Source organism: Dysidea avara, chromosome 4 (assembly GCF_963678975.1).
Source record: "Dysidea avara chromosome 4, odDysAvar1.4, whole genome shotgun sequence".
Lineage (NCBI taxonomy): Eukaryota > Metazoa > Porifera > Demospongiae > Dictyoceratida > Dysideidae > Dysidea > Dysidea avara.
The window spans coordinates 38857835-38883957 of record NC_089275.1 but is presented as its reverse complement, the minus strand read 5'-3'; the positions used below and the strand labels follow the sequence as shown (position 1 = coordinate 38883957).

Here is a 26123-nt window from a genome sequence, read left to right as displayed (position 1 = left end):
GAAAAGCTCCTCTGTAAAACGAATAGTAAAACAATCTAGTGGCACTTTAATGGTCAATATCGCTGTCACAACGAGACTGCTTGAGATTTCCAGCCAACTGATGACCATGCACTCTAATAGAATTGTGTTGCTTATGTCTCAGCGTGGGGTATCCCCGTGCCATTCATGCGTATTATTATTTATTATTATTACTGTGTAAACCTCATGCAGAGTATACAACACAGATAATCGTATTGTATGCTTGGAATCCCACTATGTGACTTCTATTGCCAACCACTCTTTGGCCTGCTCCGCCCCCCTCCCGAATGGCCGTCGAGACAACGACTGATGTAGTATTGTTCTCGTTTCTTACACGTTTTCTTTTGGGGCAGTGATAAACACCTCAGCATCATAATAAGGGTGTGTCCTTGGCTTTGGTCATAGCTCACGTGACATTCTTCCAAGAAATTAACACGCTTCTATTTTTTTCGTCTAGCTCCTCCTCTATAATTTGTTTGAATCCCCTTACACGCGTTTGACTAGAAAGGTAAGCAGAAACTACGTGGTATATATGTGATTACATGTTGTACGTGTGTGTATCGAAGATATTGACTTGCGATGTCGCTGAAAGAAAGCAGCCAAGAGATTATTCGTAGACTAGACGTGCTCAATATTGGTCCGTACCTGGTGAAGTACAATGTAATTTCACAACGAGAATATGCAGAGGAATACAGTAGTGTTATTGAGGATGGTAGAGCTGCCAATGGTGACCTTACTCCAAAGCTGTGCAACGTGATCCTGAAGAAACCTGCAGAGTTTTGCAAAGCTTTGGAGGAGTCAGTTAAAGAGACGAAGCACAAAGACCACCAGGAACTGTTGACATTGTTGCAGCACAGTGTGGTAAGTCGTAGGCCATGTATACCCCTAGTCTGCGTGGCCAGACCCTACTCTTCGCGTGGCGCTTGTTGATTGATAATTATAAACGTCTATATAGCTGTGAGAGGGTCTGGTATAGTTCAAGTTGTTCTGACACCCTGAGATTTTTCAGGGTGATAATGAAACACGTGGTTAACTTTCATCACGCCACCTCATATTGCAGACTGGTGGCTTACTCTTAACAGAGAAATGCAAACATGACGGAGAATATCTAGATTACAATCACCCTTCAAAATACTTCATAACCAACTCCCACTATCAGTACCATCACATTATCTCCCCATGACAAGACATGCACGCCAGTATATATCATTCAAATCATTGATTCTCCCTACACTATCAACTACCTCTTACCAAAACAACTTCTCAAGAACGATTCAAGATTGGAATTTATTACCACACTCCCTCATCAATATAAATGACTTTAACTTATTTATTTTCATGTACTATCTCTACTTATTGTAGCAATGTATACGTGTTTGATTCTTTTTCCTGAGCATACCAGCTGTGCTGACTGCTCAGTACCAATAATAATAATAAAGGAAGTCGCTAACAACCTGACATGATTTGGCGTGATGAAAGTTAACCAGATGTTTCATTATCACCCTGAAAAAGCTCAGGGTGTCAGAACAACTTTGCCAGACCCTCTCGCAGCTAGGCACTTGTAATTATATAAGTGCCGCGTGAAGAGTAGGGTCTGGCCACACGAGACTAGTATACCCCTTGATGCATGACTGAGCAAATGCATTTTTGCTGCAAAAGATTAGCAGAATTTTTATTCTACAGTAGGTAATAGATGTAGCTAAGATCTGGCAATGCATGCAGTTTATCATCACTGCCTTCAAGATTATTCCATTATTTTGTGATACCTTGAGTTATGTGAAGTACACATTTACAGTAATAGGGCTAGCATATATGTGACTGGATTTTGGAAAATCACCCTTGTGGGTGTGTTGTTGATTCAGAGAAAAATGTATTTTAATAATTTAAAGCATTGTTATTTACCAGCCTTGGCAGCTACACATATGGATTTTTCACCAAAGATGGAGCAATTCACAACCTTTAAGAGTACCTGGTGGCCAAGGTAATCTTTGTAGAGTTTCCCACCATTTTAGATAGGTTTTTTCACCTGATTGAGTGTAGATGTATCACGAGTCCTCAAAAAGGGATGGAGGGTTGGCAAGAGATAGACTACAATATGGCCGAGGATGGTTACTGAAGGCACCAGACCACCTGTCAGAGGCAGGAAATAGACTGAAATCTCACAAAACAGACATACATTACACATTCAGCTCCCTGCTCGTCTGTCCAGATTGAATGTTGAATGAACCCTCCAGAACACTTCCCTGTTGTCCACAGACCTGTACAGATGTCTGGCATGGTTATACAGGCCGCCAGAAAACAGTCCACCAAAAGCAGAGCAGTTGAAGGTGAGTTTGATGTGGAAATTGATAGTGCAGCAACTTCATGCTGGTGTTATCTCAATTTTGGCTCTTGCACCCATATGGTTGATTTGCTAAATCCAATCACATATAGCTAATGCATACATGTAGAATAGGTGTATGGTAATGTTGGGCTGAGGTTTGGATTCTCAGCTCTTTTACTTATTTAAGATGAAAGTACTCTAATGCGGCAGTCAAATACTCTAATTAAACAGCTGGGCACTGCTAAGTCAGTCTGCTTGCATTTTGACTCCATTCTATCTACAACATACTTATCAATTAATGCATATGTGATATAGCCTTGATTTATTTCACCTGTACATCTCTCAAGTCGGATTAGTGCCAATGACTTTATGGCTAGAGACTCTATGAAATACTGTTTATGTAATAAATTGTAACTGGTGGTAGCATGCAGGCATGGGGCGAAGTACTTTGGTACTTGTACTTAAGGACACTTAAGTACACCTTCATGAGTACTTGTACTTATACTTAAATACTTTTTGTACAAATTTAATGTACTTGTACTTATACATATTGTACATTGCGTGGGAGGATCAAAGCGATGCTGCGTATTGTCCATACAGTACTAATCAGCTGCATAACTATACTGTATGAGTCATACAGTACAGTTATGCAGCTAATTGGGCAAATACAGTACAGTTATGTGCTTAATTGGGCAAATATAGCACACTTGGGCAAATGCAGTACAGTTATGTGGAGAATTTATTTAAGGAATGTTATGTAAACAATACACTGTAAATCGTTAAAACCAGCCAAACTAATCCTACAAGTTCGTTCTACGGTTAGGAATAGATTGTATAAACACTTACTGATCATCTGATCACGAAGCTTTTAAACACGGCTCCACTAAGACAGCACGATTGATCACGTGCGTGACATTGTAAATCGCTAAAACTAGCCAAACTAATCCTATTAGTTCGTTCTACGACTAGAAATAGATTATATGAACACTTACTGATATCCTTATCACCGAAAATCGCAGCGGTTTGAGTACTAGAGAAAATCGCTCCAAGCCAGACACGACCAGGAAGTACAATATAACACTTAAAGTACCGCCTTGCTTGTGTGTACGAAAAATACAGTACTCGGGAGGTGACTTGAGGCAAATACAGCACTCGGCTTCGCCTTGTGCTGTATTAGCCTCTCGACACACCCCCTCGTACTGTATTTTCTGTACACACGCACAGCGGTGCTTTAACTCTAACATAAGTCCTAAGTAATGTACTTAAGGTACTTGAAGTACTTATAAGTACTTTGAAGTACATGAAGTACAATGAAGTCCATTTACATAGGTACAAGTGAAATAAGTTGTAGCTATATATATTGGCTGAATTTGTCTCAAAGATGATATATTCCTGGATTGACATGGTCAGCTTTTGGTTGAAGTCACAATTGCTGCATTTGCTTTAAAAACAGGATTTTCCATCTTTCTTTGTTGATCTTAGAAACAGTTGTACTGCTTTTGGCCTGAAAGATTTAGTTGATCATTATAAGAAGCAGGCAGCTATAGCAGCTAAGAAGAAAGATCATGTCCTCAACAGAAAGTCAACAACAACGAAGTACACTCACTAAGCAGGTGGATGAATACATTGAAACTGACGCAGTAACAATGGCCCAAAATCCAGTAAATATGATAACCAAAAGAAATATCCTCTGCTTTCAAGGTTGGCAAAAAACATCCTAGGAGTACCATCTTCCTCTGTGCCTTTAACATTGCAGGAAGGGTATTTACTCCTGAAAGATTTCGCCTTACAGATGGCAGATTTTCACAATTTTATTAGGTGCAACCAAAAGTACATAAATGCAATTGTGAACACTGTAAGCATAATCTGTACTTGTACTTGTACTTGTACTTAAATACTTTCAAAAGTACTTGTACTTTAATTAAGTACTTCTCTTAAAACAATGTCATGTACTTGTACTTGTACTTCAACAAATGTCAAAGTACTTGTACTTTATTTAAGTACTTTCACATGTACTTCGCCCCATGCCTGACATGTTTATATCATTTTTGCACATAGATTAAAGCTTGTAGTGGGTAAATCTGGCTAAAATGCTACACAACAATGACTTCTGAAAGTATAGCACACTTCAATCTTTATAATGAAAAAACAATAAACAAACAAACAAACAAAAAATCAAAAGCAAAACAGATAAAACAAAAAAAGGCTGCTGGCCTGCTTGCCCGCCCACATGCTTTTTTGAAAAACCTTTGACAATAAACTGTGAGTCAACTTTGCTTAGCCTGAAGGCATTACTGCAGAAATTAAATGCATGGAAAAGATTAGGCAATAGACAAAATATCGCCAGGCAAAGCTGAGTACTGTAATAGTTTTGTCTCAAGACCAATATTTGAGTGCTATATTTGTATGGCGCGAGTCTATAGTCAATGCTTTAATTGGTAGCTATAAGGAACCTCTTTAAGTAAGGAAAGCCACGTGCAAACTATTCAGCACTTACCGTGTGCACGTAGTCTTGAAACTACCATCTACTTGACAGTTATGGAGATTCTCTATTCATCTGTTGAATGGTTTGTGCAGTATTATATACATCTTTGCTTTGCTTTGCTTGTTTTTATGGACAATTAAATGAAGTGTATAGGTCTTTTGTCTTGTTACCTCATAGTATGGTCCGCCTTTGTTGATCATCTGTAATTATGCTCGTGGATAAATATTTGGATTCTGTGTTGCAGATGGCTACACTAACCATCACTTGGACGAGTGAACTGAACTGGCCAGAGCTTTCTTCCTGTCATCATGATCAGTACTTATTATTGTTAATACTAAATGACATTTATTCTATGTAGGTGCTTTGCACTAAGATTATTTTTTATTGCTATACACATACACAATGTCATCCACTCTCCTTACATTGTACAGTGTATTAATAGATACTTCAGTGTTCTTTGTGAGCAGCATATACCTTTTGGTGGAATGAGGTTTACGAGAAACCAGTTTATCTATCTTTGCTCATTTAAGCACCAGTTGTATACGTATGGTGGGATTTTTTAAGGGGGAAAACTTTCGTGATTGACAGCAGTTATCCCTGAAAATTTTTGAACTTGAAATTTGTAGTTCAATTAAAGTAAAGGCATATAAAATCCTTACAGAAGCAAAAATTTCCCTCCTTGAAGTTTTGGACCATGGCAATCCACAAAGAAATCTCCCTTGAAACCCCCTCCCCCCCCATACGGTATATTCTTGCACAACCACTTGACATGTGTATTTGTTATCTAATGTTGTGTGTTGTCCAGCCCTGCACTATGTGCTTTCTGTCATGTACTTTTTGTTTTGTTTACTGTGTTTGTTTGGGCTTATTCTTCTGTAACTAGAGACAAGCAAAGAAAGTAAAGAAAGGATTAATAACAAGGGCTACTCACAAAGTAAAGAAAACACTTAAACCAAAGCAGGTATGTATGTTATCTGTATTTCGAATACTAGATGGTCACATGCGTAATTGTATATAATACCTTGAGACCATAGGCGGTGGAAGGGGGGGGGGGGGGGGCTAGGGGGCTTAGCCTCCCCTCAGAATGATATCACACTGAAATTATCTTTCTTGGAGTGGGGCTGAAAACCGTGATAAAGATCAAGATACTCTAATAGAGCAGTCACTCTAATGAAGTATTCAGTGTGTAGCGAGCTATGTAAGGATTTTTATGTAGTTTATCAGCTAGAAATGGTAGCTGGTGAGGTGGAAAGCTCTTGTCAGTTGGTTGTGACCTTTTTTTTTTTTTTTTGGTCTCACCTTACCAAACTATAGAAATAAGTCTGGGTTAGCCCAGCCCCCCCCCCCCTCATATCAACTACTTCCTCCGCTGCTGCTTGAGACCAATTCCACAAATATAGGAATATTATGGACAATGATAACGAGCTATAGTGTAGTTACTTTCATAGTAATAATATAATACAACTCTTTACTGTATAGTTGAAAAGTTTGGGAGGAGGAAACTTTATCGAATTTTTCATGGTAGAATTTTGACAAGAAAAAAAAAGTTTTGGCCTATTTGGTAGTAGCTAATACTGATTTGTGTTGGACCATGATTTGGTGGATTTTAGATTTTAGTTGGCAAAACACTGCTCACTCGCCATATTTGCCAAACTTTCTAGTTATACAGTGTGATACTCTATACACTACATATGTAACTGGATTTGTAAAAGGGTACCTTTTCCATACATTTTACATACCAGCAAACAAAATAATGTCTTCATTATACTGATTAACTTGCTCTTAGTATCAAAATGCAGCCAGGTAATGTAGCTGTACTCATGGAGAATTTTAGACAATTATATGCAATGATACCAAGTTGTGAAGCATCAAAGTTCAGACAAATTTTGTGTGTGAATAGGTGTCCTTTTTCAAATCTAATCACATGTTTACTTGCACAATATATTATATGGAAGGTGTGGAATATAATACAATATGTATACGCATTCTTGTGGTTTGTCCACAAGGGAAAGTGGTTTTCAAGAAATGCCAATAGTGTGCACATATAGAGTGCTACAATTACAAAATTTTCTGCTAATATAACGATTCACTTACACACTGCTATTGAAAACTTTTTGAGAATAGTTCCCATGTAAATTATGGCTACTAATACACAAGTACACTGTACACACAATACAAATAATATTTATTTTGAATAGAAATATTTAGCACCAGAAGGCCAATCTCATTCTGATAACAGTGAACCTGAACGTAGTGATGATGAGATTAGTATGGTAAGAACTTGTACATCCTAAATATAAAGTGAAAAATGTTATTGATAGGACCATCTATGGGACCAAAATGGCTTATTATAATGGTTATGATCATGTTGTACATTTTAGATATGTTTGGGATCTACCTGATATGGTCACTATAATGAGGTGGTCTTATTAATGAGGTCATAAAGTACACCTTAGCTATGCTTAGGACCTACTTTACATGGTCACTGTAAAGAGATGTGGTCTTATTAATGAGGTCGTGTAGTACACCTTACATGCTTAGGACCTACTTGACATGGTCACTATAAAGAGGTGTGATCTTATTAATGAGGTCATGATGTACACTTTTGGTATGTGTGAGAGCTACTTAATGTGGTAATTAAATTGAGGTAGTGTTTTAATTAGGTCATGAACTCCACTCTAATCCCACTCGACATGGTCACTACAATAAGGTGGTATCCAATAATTTATGCAAGGGCATAGCCAGAAATTTTTAGAGGCAGTAACACGCCTGACTTCACTATTAGAGTATGGCTAGTGATTAGAATTGCTGACTTGAACTGTTTTATTCGAGTATCTTTTTGCAGTTCTAAGGTATATACCTCAGTTGCCTCAATAGTAGCTATGCCACTGGTATGTGAGGCTTCACTACTATTTCCTGTATAACTGTTATTTATTTACTAAAACTTTGTTTGTACTCATGTACAGGTATCCCAGGACTATGCAATAGGTGGTCAACATGACAAGCAGTGGTACAGTTCATTGTCAGCATCTCATTCAAGTGTTGCACTGAGTACCTCATCTGATCCCACAATTGATGTTAAACTGGAGACCAAATCCACAAACGAGGACACCACAAACAATGATAAACAAGCTAGTGTAGTTATTGATGAACCAGATCATAGTGGGGCACAAGTTACAACTTTGTCACATGATAAGACTCATGAACACAAGACTAAACATAAAGTTGAAAGCAGTACCATTAACAATGCAAGTTTCACATTACACAAGCAGGATGAATTGGGTAGTACCTTACAGAGAGCTAATGCTGAAAAGCAGCAACTGGAAAAGGAGAATAAAGCACTTAAGGAACAAATTCTTGCCCTTCGTGTTGAAGTTAAAAAGAATGAAATCTTGATGCAGCAACAAAAGGATGGTGCAAGTGTTAGAGAGGTTGAACTACAACAAAAGATTGATTACATGCAGTCTGAACATGATTCAGTGTGTGCAGAGATGGGTGCAAAAAATGCTGAGCTGATTTTGAAGCTTGAGTCTCTACAAGAAATGTATTCCAATGAGTTTCATGGAACTGTACATGTTAAGCAACTACAGGTGAGGCTTGAGGCTGAACGACAGAAAGTGAAACGATTAGAGAAAGAGAAGAATGCAACATTTGGTAAACAAGACCTATACAAGGCTAACGAAGAGTTAACAAAAGAGTTAGCCCAAGCTAAAGCGGAAGTTAGCTATTTAAGACACATGGTTCCCAAGAAGTACTTACGCTCTGAGGAAACGTAATGGGAGAGTAACTGGCATCCACATAACATGCTTTTAAGACTCTGTAAAATAAATAATTTGTCACACAGTCATTTGATAATGGTGGTAATTGAGCTGTGGTATTTATCCTGTAGCTTGATAGCTATTTAAACAAGATGCACGCACTGACAGTAAAAAAGTACAGCAGCATATGAGGTTTTGGCTGCTGTATATTTTTAATGCATCAATTCTCAGATAGGTGACTAAATAGAAGTCATTTTATGGCCTACGACTGTAAGTTATTATAAGAGTATCGGGAAGATGGCCGCTTACGGAATCAAAGTATGTATATAACCCCAATTACAGGTGGCCTTGTTAAAGCAGCTCATGAAGTTATAACCTTACATTTGGGACCTACAAAGGTGGTTGTTTGGTTTAAGGTGGCTACTAAGGGAGGTTGTACTACTGTACACCTGCATGAAGTATAGTGACTATAGCATTTCACATTTAAATGCATGAAAAGAAGGAATGAGAACACAGTGAAATATGTATGGACAGTAGAGCATAAAGATGTAGGGCTACTTTCTATGAAGAATACAAAATGGTCTAGTCTCACAAAGACTACTTGAGTGAATAGTGCAAAAGGTAGAGTGAGCTGTAGTGGGCTGAAGATAGCTGAAAGTGAAACGTAATGGTCATTTCACTTTCGAGTCAGCAATTGATATTTGGGGCGCGCATTCAATCAAAAACATTACTTATGATGCCATTATTACTTTTGATGCGGTATGCGCAGGTTCACCAGTCATAATACATAATATTATTAAAAAGTAAACATCACCAGTCATAATACATAATGTTATTAAAAAGTAAACAAGTAGTGTTAGGAATATTAAGAATTTTAGGGATCATAGAAAAAGTAGCTAGGGAAACAAGGGGGGTCTCCTACACCTGTAGAAGAGGTGTCTGAAACAAGCTGGAAATCTCATAGGTCAATCTTGATATCTGGCTTTACTAGAAATCTCGGGAATCAAAATCTGAAAATTTAAAAATTTTTGGATACACACTGATATTACTAATCTTGAAGTCTTGAAATCTTCACCAGTATCTTGCTAAAGATTTTGAAATCTCGTAGGCAATTTTGCTTGGTTTCAGACCCCTTGCCTGTAGATATACTAGTGGACATGTAATCCCTAATTCAGTCTACCCATGCATTACTGAATTAGGGATTTAATGTCTGCTAGTATATCAGCAGGTGCAAGCAACCTCCCTGTTTCTCTACCTTTTTTCTATTATCCTTAAAGATTAATTCTTATTTTCCTAATGCTTGTAGCTAGCTATAATTATCAGTTTGGAATGTGTTGCCAGCTAGACTATTTCCTCAGAAAACTTCATCACCCATTTCCAATTAATTAAGAGCATGCAATAACTAACTTAATCATTGTTCAGATTACATGCTACTCAGCATTAACCCCTGTCAGGCCCTGTATTAATAATTGTATTGGTATATTGTGCTGTGTAATATAGAGAGAACCATCGTTATTAAATTTGATGAAACAAGTACAATAAAGCTAATCTTCGGTCTTGTGCAACCACAGTCAGATCATACTAAAGGAACAAAATCAGTGTGGGAACAGCAATTAAGTAGTGTGAGTGTATGTATATAATATTATATATATTGGATTGAAAACTTATTATCTAACAAAACAACAAGTTGTATTGAATGGATACACATGTAAGTCTCGTTCCTCTCCAGTCTCCAGCGGTGTCCCTCAAGGATTTGTGTTAGGTCCGTTTCTTTTCATAATGTTTGTCAATGACATTCCATCAATTGTGTCTAGCCCTGTGTTCATGTTTGCAGAGATTTAAGAAATGAGGAAGACTATATGTTACATTACAGAATGACTTAAATCGGCTTTACAGATGGTCACAACTCTGGCAATTGAAATTTAATGTAAGCATCTCCATCTTGGCCCAGCTCATTTTCATGGCTTCTATTGTCTTAATGGAATTCCAATTGACACTGTTACATCCCACAATGACCTCGGAATTCTCTTTTATGACAAGCTTACGTTCCATGATCATACCCATTAAAGTTACAACCAAAGCTAAAAGAGTACTTGGCATGATCAAGAAATCCTTTGAATATCTTGACTCGGATATGTTGTCTAAGTTGTTTACCACACTAGTTCGACCCATCTTGGAATACAGTAATGCCATTTGGGGACCACTATTTACTCTTGATCAGAGAAAGGTTGAAACAGTACAACGTAGAGCTACCCATCTCCTCCCATCATTGCATGAAAAATCCTAGCTGTCGCTATTATCCTTACCATCTCTGTTATATAGACGCCATGCAGAGGGGTGATCTAATTTTTCTATGCAAAATCCTCGAGAAATTCTTAATGATTACTTCAGCTCTGACTTTACTAATCTATAGACCTACTCCACTACTACTACTATTACCAAACAGCATTCAAGATTATGAGATCAAATTACATTATGAATAGAATGATTAATGATTGGAACAGTTTTTCCTACCTCCGTTGAAGAAAGTACTTCAATTAACACTTTTAAATTGCTGTTAGACAATTATTTTAGATTTACTTTGTATAATGTTAATGTATTGATCAGGTATACAGGCTTTGCCTTTACCTGTATTTAATCATAATCATATATATCTTGCTTGACTGGTCAAAACATTGGTTATTATCTTAATATTTTAAAATGCAAAGTCTTACATATTGGCAATGCTCCATACACCGGCAATTATACTATAATAGCAGGAATCCAGCTGGAGCTATTGGATAACATTCGAGATCTTGGCATACAAATTGACTCAAAATTAAAATTTCATATTCACACAGACACGGTAGTTAAAAAGGCCTACCATATTCTAGGTCTCATCTGTAAATCATTTGAGTGTAAAGACTCTGATGTCATGGTAAAACTATAAAAAACACTTGTTCGCCCAATTGTTGAATATAGCAGTGTCATATGGGGACCTTCTTACACACTTGACAATCAAAAACTTGAAAGAATACAGCGTAAAGCAACCAGAATGATTCCACCATTTATCATACTACAACAGATTAAGACATCTAAACCTACCATCTTTACAACACTGTAGACAAAGGGTTGACTTGATCTACTTGTACCAAACTCTCAAAGGCAATTATGACATAGACATTCATTTATTTACCCCATCCACTTCTACTGCAACAAGAGGTCACACAAAGAAATTCAGTATTCAAACATAACACTAATTCATATACAAGAACTATTTTTCATAGTAACAGCCGGAGTAATCAATGACTGGAATTCATTATCCCAATCTATTGTTGATTCTCCCTCTGTCAATGATTTTAAAACACTGCTGGACAGACATTACAGTAATTGCTTATTTGATTTTGTATAGTAATTAGAATATCTAAGTACATAATTTGTTTATGGATGTACAGGCATAAGCCTTTATCCTTTAGTATGCTAATCGAAAAAAAAAATAGCTAAGCTATCAGTTGTCAACTCACAGCAGTTCCAATCAATTAAATAATCAGTCTGTACTGAGCCAACTAGGTGTGGTATCCATGGATTAGAAGCTCCACCAGTTTTTCTTTACTGAGATCAGCTGTAACCTGCGTGCATGGAGCCAGGTCTCATCATGGCAGCCCAGTGACTATTGGAGCACTTGACCTTGCAATATCTGAGGGTCAGGTGCTTCTATCACATCAGTTGTTAACTGTTTATTGTTCTAACTCTTGTTTATTTATTTATTATTTTATTTATTAAGGCTTTACAGCACAAGTGCTGAAGGTCTGTAGAGCACCTGGTCCTACAGCCTGTTTAAAGTTGTAATTGTAACATATTATTACAAAAAAATCAGTTGCTGAGCCAGCTAGTCTAGATTTAGCTAGTTACTATCAATTACTTATGATTTTGTGTATACATATATATGATGCAGTTTTATGCTGTCATTCGATAATGTACAGTGTGGTCTCGAGTGTGGTCTCGAGTGTGGTGCACATGCATGGTCTGCGGTTCTCGTACATTAGACTAACAATCGCAAGTATAAATTTTAAGCTTCGTTACGAAGACTTCAAATATAACCGTAATTACATAGACACATGATGTCATGATGATTTCATATAGTGGTAAGCGATATATACTGTATAGCTACATAATCATAGACGGTATACTACAATACAGTGTTTCTTGGGCTCTCCGTTACCGGCGCCGGCTGAGTATATTATACCTACGTCTATATGTACGTACAGTAGCTACAGCTAACCGATTTTACTGCTATATTAATTCACTGAAAAGAAGTGCACGAACGAATACAGCGCTAGCTACGCACTAAACTTTGCCGTTTGTAATTGGCCGCAGCGGGGCACTTCGTCTTGGGATCTATATGTAAACAGATATCTTAGCAACACTTAGCATACTAAGGAAGTTCATATAGTACATTAATTAGTTTCGTAATTAAGTATAAGTAGTTTTGTAATTAAGTGACGATTAGTTTTGTAATTATAATTAGTTTTGTAATTAAGTAATTTCCTGGCTGCCAGTACAAGTTGTTGGCAGACCATCAATACATACAGTACTTGTATTGTAAAGTATTATTATTAATAATAATAATAAAATAATAATAATAATGGTGCTTTGGGTGTAACGGCATTATAGTGGCTACTGCATAGCTATGATAGCCAATTCAGTGTCATATGGCGGAGAACCCTTAATATGAGTATACATAGCGGCTACTTTCAGGCAGCTCGGTCAATAAAAAGAAGAAAAGAGCTCATGCGGTGTTCCGTAGTTCTGTGCACTAATTTAATATATAAACTATTACAAAACGGGGAAAACCTAGGGACTCTCCCTATGGCATATGCTCTATAGCGGGGGAAATCTAGCGACCACTTTCCTGAAGCTTATGGTTGGTAATTAATTGCTAGTTTAGTTGTTTATATAGCTAGTTATGCAATTGTGTATAATAATAAAACAACTGCAATGTTGATTTGCAGTATACATATAGCTACTTTTGTATTCAGGAAAATTGAAGTGTAGCTGTACAAAAGTACAGTAGCTAGCTCTCTAATTTTGAATACCAAAATTAGTATTAAACAGTATCTTATTCTAACAAAAGATGAGTATTTATTGCGTAAAAGTTTGCAGATAGTGAACTTGGTCTTGGGTGTAGATTTGCATTTCTACAATGCAGACATCTAATGTACACACAGTAGTTAGTGTTTTGATTAGTTATGTCACTACTTCCAATGATGAGTTGTTGTTTGTGTATGCAACCAATCAAGAGATCATATTATTATTTATGAGCTCTCGATCTACATAATCTACTACATTGTTTACATAACAGAGGAAAGTGCATGACGCTATGCAGTTATGGAAATTATTTCACAGATAGTTACTGTATAATATACTATACATGCATACATAGATACATATACGTGGCACAAATTTAGTAATGCTCGTCTTTATCTAGATAGACAGTTACTTCATGCTGGGACATCTTAGGCTGAAATTTACTTGGTAGCTTTAACTAGCGACCTCTCCTAAGGGCATGTATGACTTAGCTTAGTTCTTCACATTGATTGCAATTATGTCACGTTATAAACCCTATTGATATATAGCAATGAAATGATGCCATTTGTACTGCACAAAGGGGGGGCGTGCAGTACGATTAAACAATATTTGACTCTGTTTAATTATGAAGCATGCAAACACACTTTGTAATGTTGTTGTACATTGCAGGTAAATTTTGAAAGTTTCATAATTGGACACTGGCTAAAGGTACAAGTTTAAAATGTCAATATTGGAATTCATACCTTCTATTGTGGAAAGACTAGACTTCATTGCAGCTAGTGCATATTTGATTAAGTATAATATAGTGACCATTGCTGAGAATGATAACCTAAGTAAGTCATTGCAAGTTGGCTCTGCTACTAACTCTGATGTGGTCCGTAAACTGTTGTCTAAAATTGACCAGAATCCCCGACAGTTTTATCGGGCATTGAGAGAATCTGTGACTAACCAACAGCAAAATCCTCATTATGGAAATCTTGAGTTGTTCAAATTACTTCCTCAGAATTTTGTGAGTATTTAAATGCACCACAAGTTGCAACTAATGTTTGCATACAGTATCTCATGTCACCAAACATCTGTCAAGATGAACAATAATTATTTTATACCTTTAAATACATACGGTGTATTTATATACGTTCCTATTTATCCTTTTATAAACATTAATGCATATTTATATATATATATATTATATGCATGAACACAAACTAAAACTATGCACTTTACAATAAATGATATTCATAGTTGAAACTGACTGAAGATGTGCTATGATTTCTGTTTCAAGACTAGACTGGAGATTGGTGTTCAAGCATCCTTTATACATTTCCATACATATCACGGATGAATTGCATGACAAAAATAACAGAAAATAGTATAACTATACAGTGGGTAAAAGTGACTTTAGATTCAGATGCAAATTAGTTTTTATTTTATTTCACCTCTTTTTGGTATTCCTGAAGTATATACTTCCTTGTAGCTAATTCAGTTTTCTTATGCTACTAATAAAAATACTTTTATTATAGGGAAAAGGACTTCTCCGACAGATCCGTGATCGCGTTTTGGTAAGTGCATTATGTGTATTGACTGTTATACGTATGTATCAATAAGATGTGACCAAATGTTTACTTTTCACCATGAATGGATAGCCACACCAATACATTACACATTTGCACCACAGCCATGCCACTGGCTGCTTTTTATGAGTGGATTTCTAGAGACATGTGCCTGCCTCTGGGAATGCTCTGGCACCTTGTAATGCCTTGGCCAGCTGAAACATGAGGTTAGATACATGGACAGCCTTGGACAGTATATAAACTTCTTTCATGTTTTCAGTTGCACATGTACAGGTGGCCCAATATTAAGGATGGAAACACCATATGACCCACTTGGGCTGACTTGGCCATTTCTGTCCATAATTACCAATTGTCCACCCACCCACCCACCACGCCATCATGCACCATCCATGGAGATGTGCTTGTGTTACAGAAACCGTTGTGAAAAAAGCTGCTGAAAATCATGGTTATAGTTATAGCTTGCTATGGATTAAAGTGAGATAAACACTATGGTGGCTGCATTCACAGTGAAAATTTCAAACTTGCATGTAGCTTTAACCTCCCCAAGCTATATTGGTTTAAAATCACATATCTCACAATGTATTGATGTGCATAGATCAATGGTTTTCCCAAATTAGGTCACAATGTTTTCCAAACTTTTATATATACTGTCTACATATACATGTACTGTAGCTATAGCTATATGCATGAATACATATAATATGTTGGTGAATATGATCACATCTTACTTACCGTACACTCATGATACACATATATATGTATCACTTAATCACGTCTTTAAAATTAATGTAGGATCTTGTGCAGGAGACACCGGTCCACTACTTTCCATCTGGAGACTAGCTCTGGGTGTAGCAAGGTTTCTTTAGGCTCATGCAGTGATCCAATAAATACAGTACTTGTTGGTTCAAACTAGCCCAAGTGGCTGACCCTCAAAACCTCATTAGTCAACATAGAACTACAATATTGCACACCTACGGTGCCAAAACAACCATCATCAACACAAGTCAAAATAAGTATCATGCAATATGGCAGCATAGCAGAACCATTAAACAATACATAAGTAATGGCTGTTCCAGATACCGACTTATGCAGGTTATTCGTCTGGCTCTCACTCATTATAGCTCAAGTATCAAATACATTAGTTGATTTGTATAAAGGTAAGTTTGGTGTGTTCGAGATGAGCTACTGAAGGACATCATTATGCTTGACAGTCAAACTTAAGGTTAGTGTTAGGGTCAGGTTCAGCTTTGGTTTCTTCTTCATCCAGTCTTCTTACTATATGCAGGTTACTTATTAAATCACATTTATAAGATAGAAAAGTAAGAGAGCTGTGGAGCTAGCAGTGGTAGCAGTGGTAGCAGTGGTAGCACAGTTGGTATCACACTCACCTTTCACACCAGTGATCCAGGTTTGAGTCGTGGAAGTTTTGTGGTTCCTTTTTTTGTTTTCATTACCTTTTTTGTCTGCATGCAGGCTAAGTTTTTTTAAATATGTACAGAACCAGACAAATAGCCCCTTCCTAAACAATATACAGTATATTATATTAATATTATACACTTGTGATGAAGATCAAAAGCACTGCACTGTGGTATATACTTGATATACCATAGCAAATATGTAATTTTGGAAAACGATCCAAATTGCACATTAGAAGAACGGGTTTAAAGAACTGGAGTCATTCCAAGGATAGCAAGCACGCATAAAAAATTTACACAAGACATGAATGCTACCTTTCAGACCACTTCCAGTACTTGCAACTGCTTGTAGAGTTTCCTGCCAAGTAAGATAAGAAGATCTTAGCAGTTTGACAAGTGAAGTGGTATCACGAGGCTCACAAAGGGGTGGGGGAGTGGGGGTGGTGGGGTGGATAAAAGATAGAATTCAAAATGAAGGCAATGCTTCTTAGTGGCTGATATGCAGTAAAATCAACACAAAAAATGTCTGGCCAACTATATCAGGCCATCCACCAGTATACCATTGATTATTGCCAAGCCAGGTTCTTCACAAGTCCAGAATTGCCACTTGAGCTCTCCACACTATCCAGACAAGACATCTCTTAAAACCAGTCAGAGTACTAGTTGTTTGAATAATGCTGATGATCAAAACCACTAGCATGATAGTGTAACTATCCACTGGTAGTGTTTGTTTCATTTTGCCTGATGTGCAATTTGGATCAGTTTTGTAAAATCTGGTCACATATATGAATAATCACAGTTTGTGATGCTTGCTACTATACATATGGTATAACTTCACACATACTGCAAAATCTTTACCTAAACAGTAAGGAAGTACTTAAATCAACTAACAATTTTTTACCTGCATTGCTGAGTCCAATGTTGATGAACTGTTGTCTCCTTCATGAATAACTCAGTAAGCAAGAGAGGTGGGTATGGCATTGCTAAAAGCTCTTTCAAATGCCTAGTCCATCTAAGATTTTACTGATTTTGGCCACCAACATGTACTGTTTCACTATAAATTATTGCTATCTCTGATCTTTTCTATATCTGATTATTACTTGGAGTACACACAGTCTCCCTCCAGCACTGTGTACTCATGGATATTTCAGCCATATCCCTAGTAAGCATGATATAATATAACTATATAATAGTAGCTACAACATGCATACAAATGTATTAAATCAAAGTTCTTTTCTTAAATGTAGCGAACGAAAAGGCCAAAGACTCCCACTTTTGCAACAATCAAGGAAGATCCAGTATCATCAAGTGATGTTGATAAATATGATGCAGAAACTGAATCCAGTGAGGTACACAGCAGTTATGTGTAGTTATTAATGTGACATATATATGAACCATAGCTATGAGGACTGTATTGCACTTGCAGTATATACACCCATCATTCTCAGTCATCAGAAATTTACTGTTGTGATAAACCCATCCATCATTTTCAGCATAGAGTGCAGAGAGTATGCTAGGAGGGAGGGGGAAATTCACACTTGTATGCTTTTAAAATAATATGTTGGTTAGGCCTGTGTCAAATAAGCCAGCGTAATAAAGCATAATAGGCTGGAATGCTATATATGCCAGTATAATGCTGGCATATTAGGTGGATATTTCAAGCTATGGAGCTCAATTCCTTGAAAACAGATCGATACTCCCTAATAGAGCAGTCAGTGGAAATTGCAAACTGCATTAGAGCACTGAAATGCATTGTACATAGTTCATTAGATAGATACTCTCTAATAGAACAGTCACTTTGTAGTGAAATACTCTAATAAAGCATTCACTTATTAAATATTCCAACATAATCGTAAGAAATGTTGCTAACCTAGGAGCATAATGCAAGCATAATGGGAATGCTGAAGAGCATAATAGGTGAAAATTGTGGGCAATTCCTGAAAATGTTTTGGGAGCTTATTTGACTCAGGCCTAATGTTGGTCAGTAGCTACATGTAAAAAAATAATTTTTAAAACAATTTAGCAATGGCATTCAGCTAGAATGCTAAAGGTAGAGGAAGCTAAGTTGCAGCTGAAGACTGAATGATTGAATTTGTGGGCTACGTAGCTATGTACATAGATAAGTAGTGTACACAGGGCTCCAAATTACCAACATTCTGTCAATGCCAACAATGTGACACATCAGAGGATGAAGCAGGCAGATGCATTGAGGAAGTAACACTGGTTATTCAGATACAGTATAGTGTCAACATTATAGTACAATTTTGGGTAGGAGGGAATGGGTAAGTAAAAAGAGTACTCTCTGTACGCTTGTGAAAATGCAGAAAATTATGGATGATCACATGGTGAAAATACATAGTCTAAAGCAGTATCTCAGAGTTTTTATAATTCATCCGTCATCTAGGCCCCATCACGCTTTGGTCTACTTCATTGCCCCATGATAGCTACAGTAACTAACTAGCTAGAATCACTATTATTATAGTACTATTTCATAGTTAAGTGTTGCTCTTTCAGAAAGATTATAAGTCTTTACAAAGCATTTCCAAAATATATGTCACTATTAGAGATCATGGAGGTTTGCACTTTTCCTCAAAATGGGTTTGTCTTTGTCCTTCTTTGTGTCCTATTTCTTCTCGCTGACAGTAAAAGACATTGATTCATAGTGCATGTGATGGTTTCTACCGTAATTACTGGATTGATTGCAGAGGCATTTCTAGTAATGTCCTTCATTTGTAACGCTGTGTAACAAGCTATACATAGCTGAAAATTTAGCATAATGGCCACTTCACTTTCTCAGTAATTGATACTTGGGCACAGCTTCATGCGTAAATATTAAGTATGATGCCGTTCTATTTTTGATGAGGTACGTATACACTCAGGGGGTGGTACAAGCCCACGTGAATATAGGTAATGGAGTTACATAAGGCCCTTAGCACTAGTAAAATAATTATTATATTCTAAAAAAACTGATTTATCTATCTCTCTAAAGGAATATATCTGCCACTGACTATCATTTGTGGCTGTTTGATAAATGCGGGGACTGTCAGTGGTGAATTGGTGACCTCAATGTATTGTTATTTTGGAACGCTGATTTCTTCTGTTGTTCTTCACAAAAATCACATCATTGTAACATACAAACACAGTAGAGTTCAAATATCTATTGAACCTTATCTAACCTCTTCACTGATATTTTGTACAGTAACCATTGGCTCATGTAAAATACTTTCAAGAATTGCTCAATATAATATATATCAGTTCACGTGGGCTTGTCCTACCCCCCCTGGTATGCACTGGTTGACTATGTTACAAAAAATAAATAAACTAACACAAGAACTTTTAAGTTTTATTAGGGATTATAAGCATAAAATGTTGTGCAACAGGAAAGGTCACCTACTATATAGTGGATTTTAATCCCTACTTTAATAATGGGTATAGAAGTAGGGATTAAATGTCTACCGTATCTTCAGGTGGAGGCAACCTCCCTTGTTTCAGTGTTGTTTATGCCTACAATCCTGATTGAACTTAAAATTCCTTGTACTTGTATATAATTATATGGAGTGAATCTCTATTTCAATGATAATTATTATTAGAGGTGCTTAATACACTTGGAGGTGCTGGAGAAGCAATAGATGATTCCATGACAACACAAAACAATCTGTAAGATTTAGCCACCCAAGATTACTTTCCATTAAACAATATAATTATTAATCTCTTTAGTCATTTGTGACCATATCTGCAAAAAAAAGAGGTCTTGCACTTATAGCTTTTGCAATTGAATGTACCCGGAAACCCATAATGTGAGTTTTGAATTTGGTCTAAACTCATGGTGATAGGTCAAACCCATGAAGAGTTATGATAGCTTCCAAAATTACTCTAGAGTTTGTCAATCTAAAAAGCCGATTGAGTGGTCTTTCATATTATACCTCTTGTTTCACTCTTAATTAGAGCATAAAGTATTATGTTATTGCTTTATTCTACAGGAAGATGAACCAGATCTCCATTTTGGTAGACAACATGAACTTCCCAGACCTACCTCAACTATGTCATTGTATCATGACAATCATGCAAGAAGATCACCAGTAAGTATCATTTACATACGCTGTACTAAACAATAGCTACATATATATACTATAGTAGTCTCGCGTGTATATTTGTTTAGGCGCAGGGACTTTTTGCTTTCAGTATAAGCACCCATGCCTAAAAAAATCATGCTGGCACATTTCCGGTACCAAAGTTGTTCTTACTGATCCCAGAAAAGTTGGGATAACGTCTCAGGTAATTCATTCACGTGCACACATTCCCATGAGTAGAGATAGCAATGAAGGCTGTTAATGTTGTCAATGAAGGCCTAATGCTTAAGAAAAACTAGGGAATAATTCAGCTTCTACTACACAATTCCTACTAGTCTTACCTGTAGTATTGAAAGAGAACTACCACAAATTGTTGCTGAGGGATGCCAAGATTTGCGCATGTTACAGTATTTGTGTGGCGATAGTGATGCATTTCCTGTTGTTCACATATCAAGACGGGTAGAATAAGAGTGTTGTGTGGTGATGGAAACCAGCGTGTCACACCAGTTTGTTACTGACAAGAAGAACAAAAATGTGATTTTCACACATAGTTTCACTATGCAAATGTCCTCCACCTTCAATTGTCTACATACAAAATTTGAGCATAATTGCTCAAGGAATTCATGAGATACAATCCTTCAAATACAGCTTTTTTGTTCTCCTTCCTTTTTGCACATTTACAAAATTTGACACATAATCTGATTCCCTGGAATTTTAACACATATAAGGGGAAGTTAAAGCCAATCTTTAAATACGATAACCAGTCACTTATTTATAAACAAACAAAAAATAACACCTGTCCTGAGACCTGTCCAATATGTTGTCATACCTACAGGGTAAACTACTTGTGGAAAGAAACTGAAAATTGGTACAAGGATGGGCTAACTATATATGCATCAAACCTCAACCCATTTTTGATTTGAAACAAAGACCATGAAGATACAATGCAAAAGTCAATGATATGTGAAAAACATGTGATGTTGGTTTTGTTAATAATAACATGTCTACCAGACAAACAACTTAGACAATAACTGGTATGTAGGTGGATTAATCATTGTAGAAAGACCTCTCAGCAGTTTAGAAGAATCGGATCTTCAAGTAATGAGAAGATCAACCGCCTAGGGCTGTAGCAAGTGCATGATCAAAATACTCTAATAGTCCTGTCACCCTATTAGAGCAGTGAGCTACAGTATGCAGTAAGTATAGTCTTGTTGTTAGAAGGGTCAAACATGTTAAAAGTCACCATGTACAGAGATCAATTAGGTAACAACTCACCCTGTAGAGAGTTCAGTTGCAATCAAGTTGCTCTGTAGTTCAACTACAAACAAGTCACCTAGTAGAGAGTGTAGCTACATTACAAAACACCCTATCGAGAGTTCAGCTATGTTACCTGAGAGAGTTCAGCTACACTACAAACAAGTCATCCCATGGAGAGTTTATTTACATAAAAATCACTCTAGAGAGTAAAGCTACACTACAAGTTACCGTGTAGAGAGTTCAGTTATGTTATGTTATAAGTCTTCCTGTAGAGAGTTTAGCTACAAACGAGTCACCCTGTAGATATTCAACTACACAATTCAGAGAGTACAGCTACAAACAGGTCACCTCGTAGACCAGCTTTGTTGCAAGTAGAGCTCACCTACATAACAAATCACCCTGTAGAGAGTTCAGCTACATTACAGGTCTCTCTGTACAGAGCTTAGTTACAAACAAGTCACCCTGTAGAGAATTCAGCTTTGCTGCAAGTTACTCTAGTTACATAACAATAGAGAGTTCAGCCACACAACAAGTTGTGGTAGTTTTGTAAATAATTTATACATATTTGAAATTGTAGTTTTGTTCTTAATCATACACATTTGTAATTATAGTTTAGTTTGTGTTTTGTACTGCTTATTGTAGCTATAATTTTGATTTTTCCCCTCTTCTGTGTATAATTATCTTCCGTACAGAAGTTTTACACAGTATATAAGGATAATGATAATAATAATAATAATAAAGTCACTCGGTAGATCGTTCAACAGCCTACAGTAACAGGTCACCCTGCAGTTTCAGCTACAAAAAAGTCTTCCAGTAGAGAGTTAAACTACAAAACATCACCCAGCCAGTCAACTACAAACAAATCACTCTGTAAAGAATTCTATTTGATTACTGTAATTACAAGTCACCAAGTTATGTCACAACTGTGAAGAGTTCAGCTACAAACAAGTCATCCTGAAAAGGAATTCAGCTACATTTCAAGTCACCTTATAGAGAGTTCAGCTCAATAAGTAGTCACTCTGTACAAACTTCAACTACTGTACATTTCTGTAGAGAAATCAACTTCCTTACAAGTCACCCTGTAAAGAGTCACTTATGTTACAAATCACCCTGTAGAGAGTTCAGCTATGTTGCAAACCACTTTGTAGACAGTTCAGCTACATGAACATTATAAATTTTTGTAGTGAGTTCAGATACGTTATATGTAAGTTTACCTGTTTAGAGTTTAGCTATGTATCAATTCACTGTGTGGAACATTCAGCTACGTAACAAGCCACATTGTAGTGCATTCAATTACATCAGTAACTATTAGAACATTCTTCTCTGTGATCTTTACATTAATGCGCTTGGCCGGAATCTGGGTGGCCTGCGGATCAAGTCACGATGGGGTTGGCTTTTTTTCACCCCTTCTAGGTATTTGTCCCGTTTCACTTTAGGATATTTAGCTCAAAGATTTTTGCTTAGGCACCTAGGCTATGGGTAAACACCTCGAACAGGCTCTGCCTTCTGTGTACACCCTCCAGTGCCTAACTGGTAAAGTAGATAATATGCAAAGAAAACGACAAGTAAAAGAAAGCCCTAAAGTTGGTGATAAGCCACCTTTGCTTGTAATAAGGTGATATCTATGCCAAAAGAACCAAGCTGTAAAATGTATTCAGTCCTCAAAAAAAGTTGGGGCAAATGTTGTTAAACCAAAGGTGTCGACCAAGAAATGGCTGCAAATCATTTTTGGTGATCAAATTAAAAATGACTGGCATTAACACCATTGGTGCTATACTTTGTCTGCCACTTTTGATTTCACAACTTTTTCTCGTTGGTTTTTCTTGAGGACTTGGCTGTTTTAGATTAGATACTATAATTATACTATCTCCCAGCTCCATACTGCATAATACATGCTGTGCTTTAAACTGTAGATTCCATGTTTTCATACAATTTGTACATATTATAGCATGCAAGATCTAGTTTGATGTTTCTTTAAATTATAGTCACCTGGTGGACGTTCAAGAACCATCTCACAAAATTCATTGCCTGTAAATTTAAGCGATGAACGGATTTCAAGAAAATACATGGTAAGTATATAGCTAAGTAATTTAGATAATGCACTGTGTGTCTATGTATCTTGGAAGAATGACACATCTACTGTAATGAATCCTTATAAGTGCTTTCCACAATATGATTTGGTTTCATATGTTGGTTGTTTTATCTGTATAGGAATTATCCTTACAACCTTATGAAATACCGATGATTGCTCAGTACTTTAACAGACAGGTGCTCAGCAGGAGTAATTCAGAAAGCATTAATATAGCACTTATAAATCTGCAAAAAGAAAAAGACAAGTTACAAAACGAGAAAACTACACTTTTAGAAGATAAAGTTAAGCTACTAGAAGATAAAACTAAATTGGTAGAAGATCTCAGCAAACTTCAACAGGAAAATGCTGCTTTTCAAAAGCTGTACAAAGAATTAAATGTGCAACAACAAGAACTGAGCAATAGGAATGACGAACTTGTTAATGCCATTGAACAAGTCAAAGCACAGCTCAGAGATTCACAATGTCTTAATATAGAAAAGGAAAACGCCCTTACTGACAGTGAAGAAAGAAATATAACGTTATTACAAGACAATGATGATCTACAAGTTTCTGTGAAAGAATTTGAAGTAAAATACCTTCAGTTAAGTACCTCATTTGACCAGGTGAAAAAACAGCTGGAAGATACTAAACAAAAATTGACTCATGCATATACCAATAAAAAGATAGAAGAGCTTGAAGCTTCATTGAAAGAATCGCAGAATAAATTAGAGAAGGCTAATGAAGATTGTGTGGCTATGATGCAAGCAAAAGAAGTTGAGCAATTAAAACTACATGAAAAACTTGAGGCAACCCAAATGACAGTAAGTGATCTAAAACAAAGAAATGAGGAGCTTCAAAAGTTCCTTGAAATTTCACAAAATGACCTGGAAAAAACCAAGGAAAAGGATGAGTTTAACAAACAGTCAATGGCAGATGAATTAGATAACCTGAAGCATAGTAATACTACAATACAAGGGTTACTTGAAACTACACAAAAAGAGCTTGAAAAAACCAAAGATAATGCGGAGTCTAATAAGCAGTCAATGTCCCATGAAATAGATGAACTAAAACACAGTAATGCAACAATAAAAGGGTTACTTGAAACTACACAAAAAGATCTGAATGAAACAACACTACAGGGAAAAATTAAGCAACAATCAATGTCTGATGAAATTGAAGAGCTAAAACAAAGCAACGTAAAATTGCAAGATAGAGCTAATGTGCCAAAAGTAACATCAGGGCTGCATAGTCAAAGCAAAGGAAAGTCCTTAGCTCCAGCAAGTTTCAACATCCATGTAACTGTTCGAAGACTGGATGCTTTAAAGCAATCTCAAAAAGAAAATGAGTTAAAAATACAAAAACAATTTGTTGAAATAAATTCAGTAAAATCTGAAAATGCAAAACTTGAAAAGCAGTGCAGTGAATATCAAAAAAAGATATCATACTTAACAGTACAATTACAAACTGAAAAGCAAAGAAAGACTTATCACAGGGAACCTCAAGAGGAAGAGATTGAGATACAGTCTGCTGTTAAAAACACTGTGCAAAAAAATTGTTATACTCAAGTATACACAGTGTGTATAATTCAATTATACATGTGGTATACTCAGACATGTATGAATATGATATACTTATTATGTATATCTTGTGTATAACCACTTGGATAATATACACCAGTGTGTATAGCATAAGTGTGCTAATGATACAATTATACACATGGCGTAGACTACATGTGCACATATGGTCATGATATACACAATGGAGTATACCTTATTTGAGTTGCATGTAGCAATTAGCAAGTTCAGCTATTTTGCAGCCATAGCTATATGTAAATTATTTGATGGCTGTGGTCTATAACAATCACTAATCTGACAACTCTGTGTATATAAAGTACATACCAGTAACATGAACCACTGCTAGATAGTATATGATACTGCATGTGTGAAACTGAGGGTAGAATAGCTTTCACCTGTCAATATAATTATTTAGGAAACTTGAGTGAGAATGAGTGCAGATATAAAAATACCACAGAATGAGCCAGCGATATTGCTGCTTTAAATCAAAGAAAGACTACAGTGTATGAAATTA

The 26123-nt window shown here is 36.5% G+C and overlaps 2 protein-coding genes across 3 annotated transcripts; both read left to right on the top strand.

The window, feature by feature from the left end:
* The first annotated feature begins 432 nt into the window (after positions 1-432).
* LOC136252067 (myosin heavy chain, clone 203-like) lies at positions 433-8694 on the top strand. Its single transcript, XM_066044421.1, has 5 exons — positions 433-526; positions 585-879; positions 5710-5787; positions 7025-7099; positions 7793-8694. The coding sequence occupies exons 2-5, from the start codon at positions 598-600 to the stop codon at positions 8600-8602; spliced, it is 1245 nt and encodes a 414-aa protein (XP_065900493.1). The 5' UTR covers positions 433-526; positions 585-597; the 3' UTR covers positions 8603-8694.
* Positions 8695-12610: 3916 nt separating this feature from the next.
* On the top strand, positions 12611-25783 carry LOC136252066 (interaptin-like). Of its 2 annotated transcripts, XM_066044419.1 has the most exons (7): positions 12611-12708; positions 14321-14660; positions 15172-15210; positions 17885-17986; positions 20618-20716; positions 23950-24033; positions 24176-25783. In XM_066044419.1, the coding sequence occupies exons 2-7, from the start codon at positions 14373-14375 to the stop codon at positions 25688-25690; spliced, it is 2127 nt and encodes a 708-aa protein (XP_065900491.1). In that variant the 5' UTR covers positions 12611-12708; positions 14321-14372; the 3' UTR covers positions 25691-25783. The 2 variants fall into 2 exon arrangements, with proteins under 2 accessions (XP_065900491.1, XP_065900492.1); XM_066044420.1 differs by lacking the exons at positions 12611-12708; positions 14321-14660; positions 15172-15210 and adding an exon at positions 17080-17799.
* The last annotated feature ends 340 nt before the right edge of the window (positions 25784-26123 follow it).

Bases quoted from the DNA above. Each gene is read 5' to 3' on its own strand.
- LOC136252067 (XM_066044421.1), top strand. From the start codon at position 598: ATGTCGCTGAAAGAAAGCAGCCAAGAGATTATTCGTAGACTAGACGTG. The intron at 880-5,709 runs GTAAGTCGTAGG...TTCTGTAACTAG, and splicing joins CATTGTTGCAGCACAGTGTG to AGACAAGCAAAGAAAGTAAA. The intron at 5,788-7,024 runs GTATGTATGTTA...TATTTTGAATAG, and splicing joins AAACACTTAAACCAAAGCAG to AAATATTTAGCACCAGAAGG.
- LOC136252066 (XM_066044419.1), top strand. From the start codon at position 14,373: ATGTCAATATTGGAATTCATACCTTCTATTGTGGAAAGACTAGACTTC. The intron at 15,211-17,884 runs GTAAGTGCATTA...TCTTAAATGTAG, and splicing joins AGATCCGTGATCGCGTTTTG to CGAACGAAAAGGCCAAAGAC. The intron at 17,987-20,617 runs GTACACAGCAGT...TTTATTCTACAG, and splicing joins CAGAAACTGAATCCAGTGAG to GAAGATGAACCAGATCTCCA.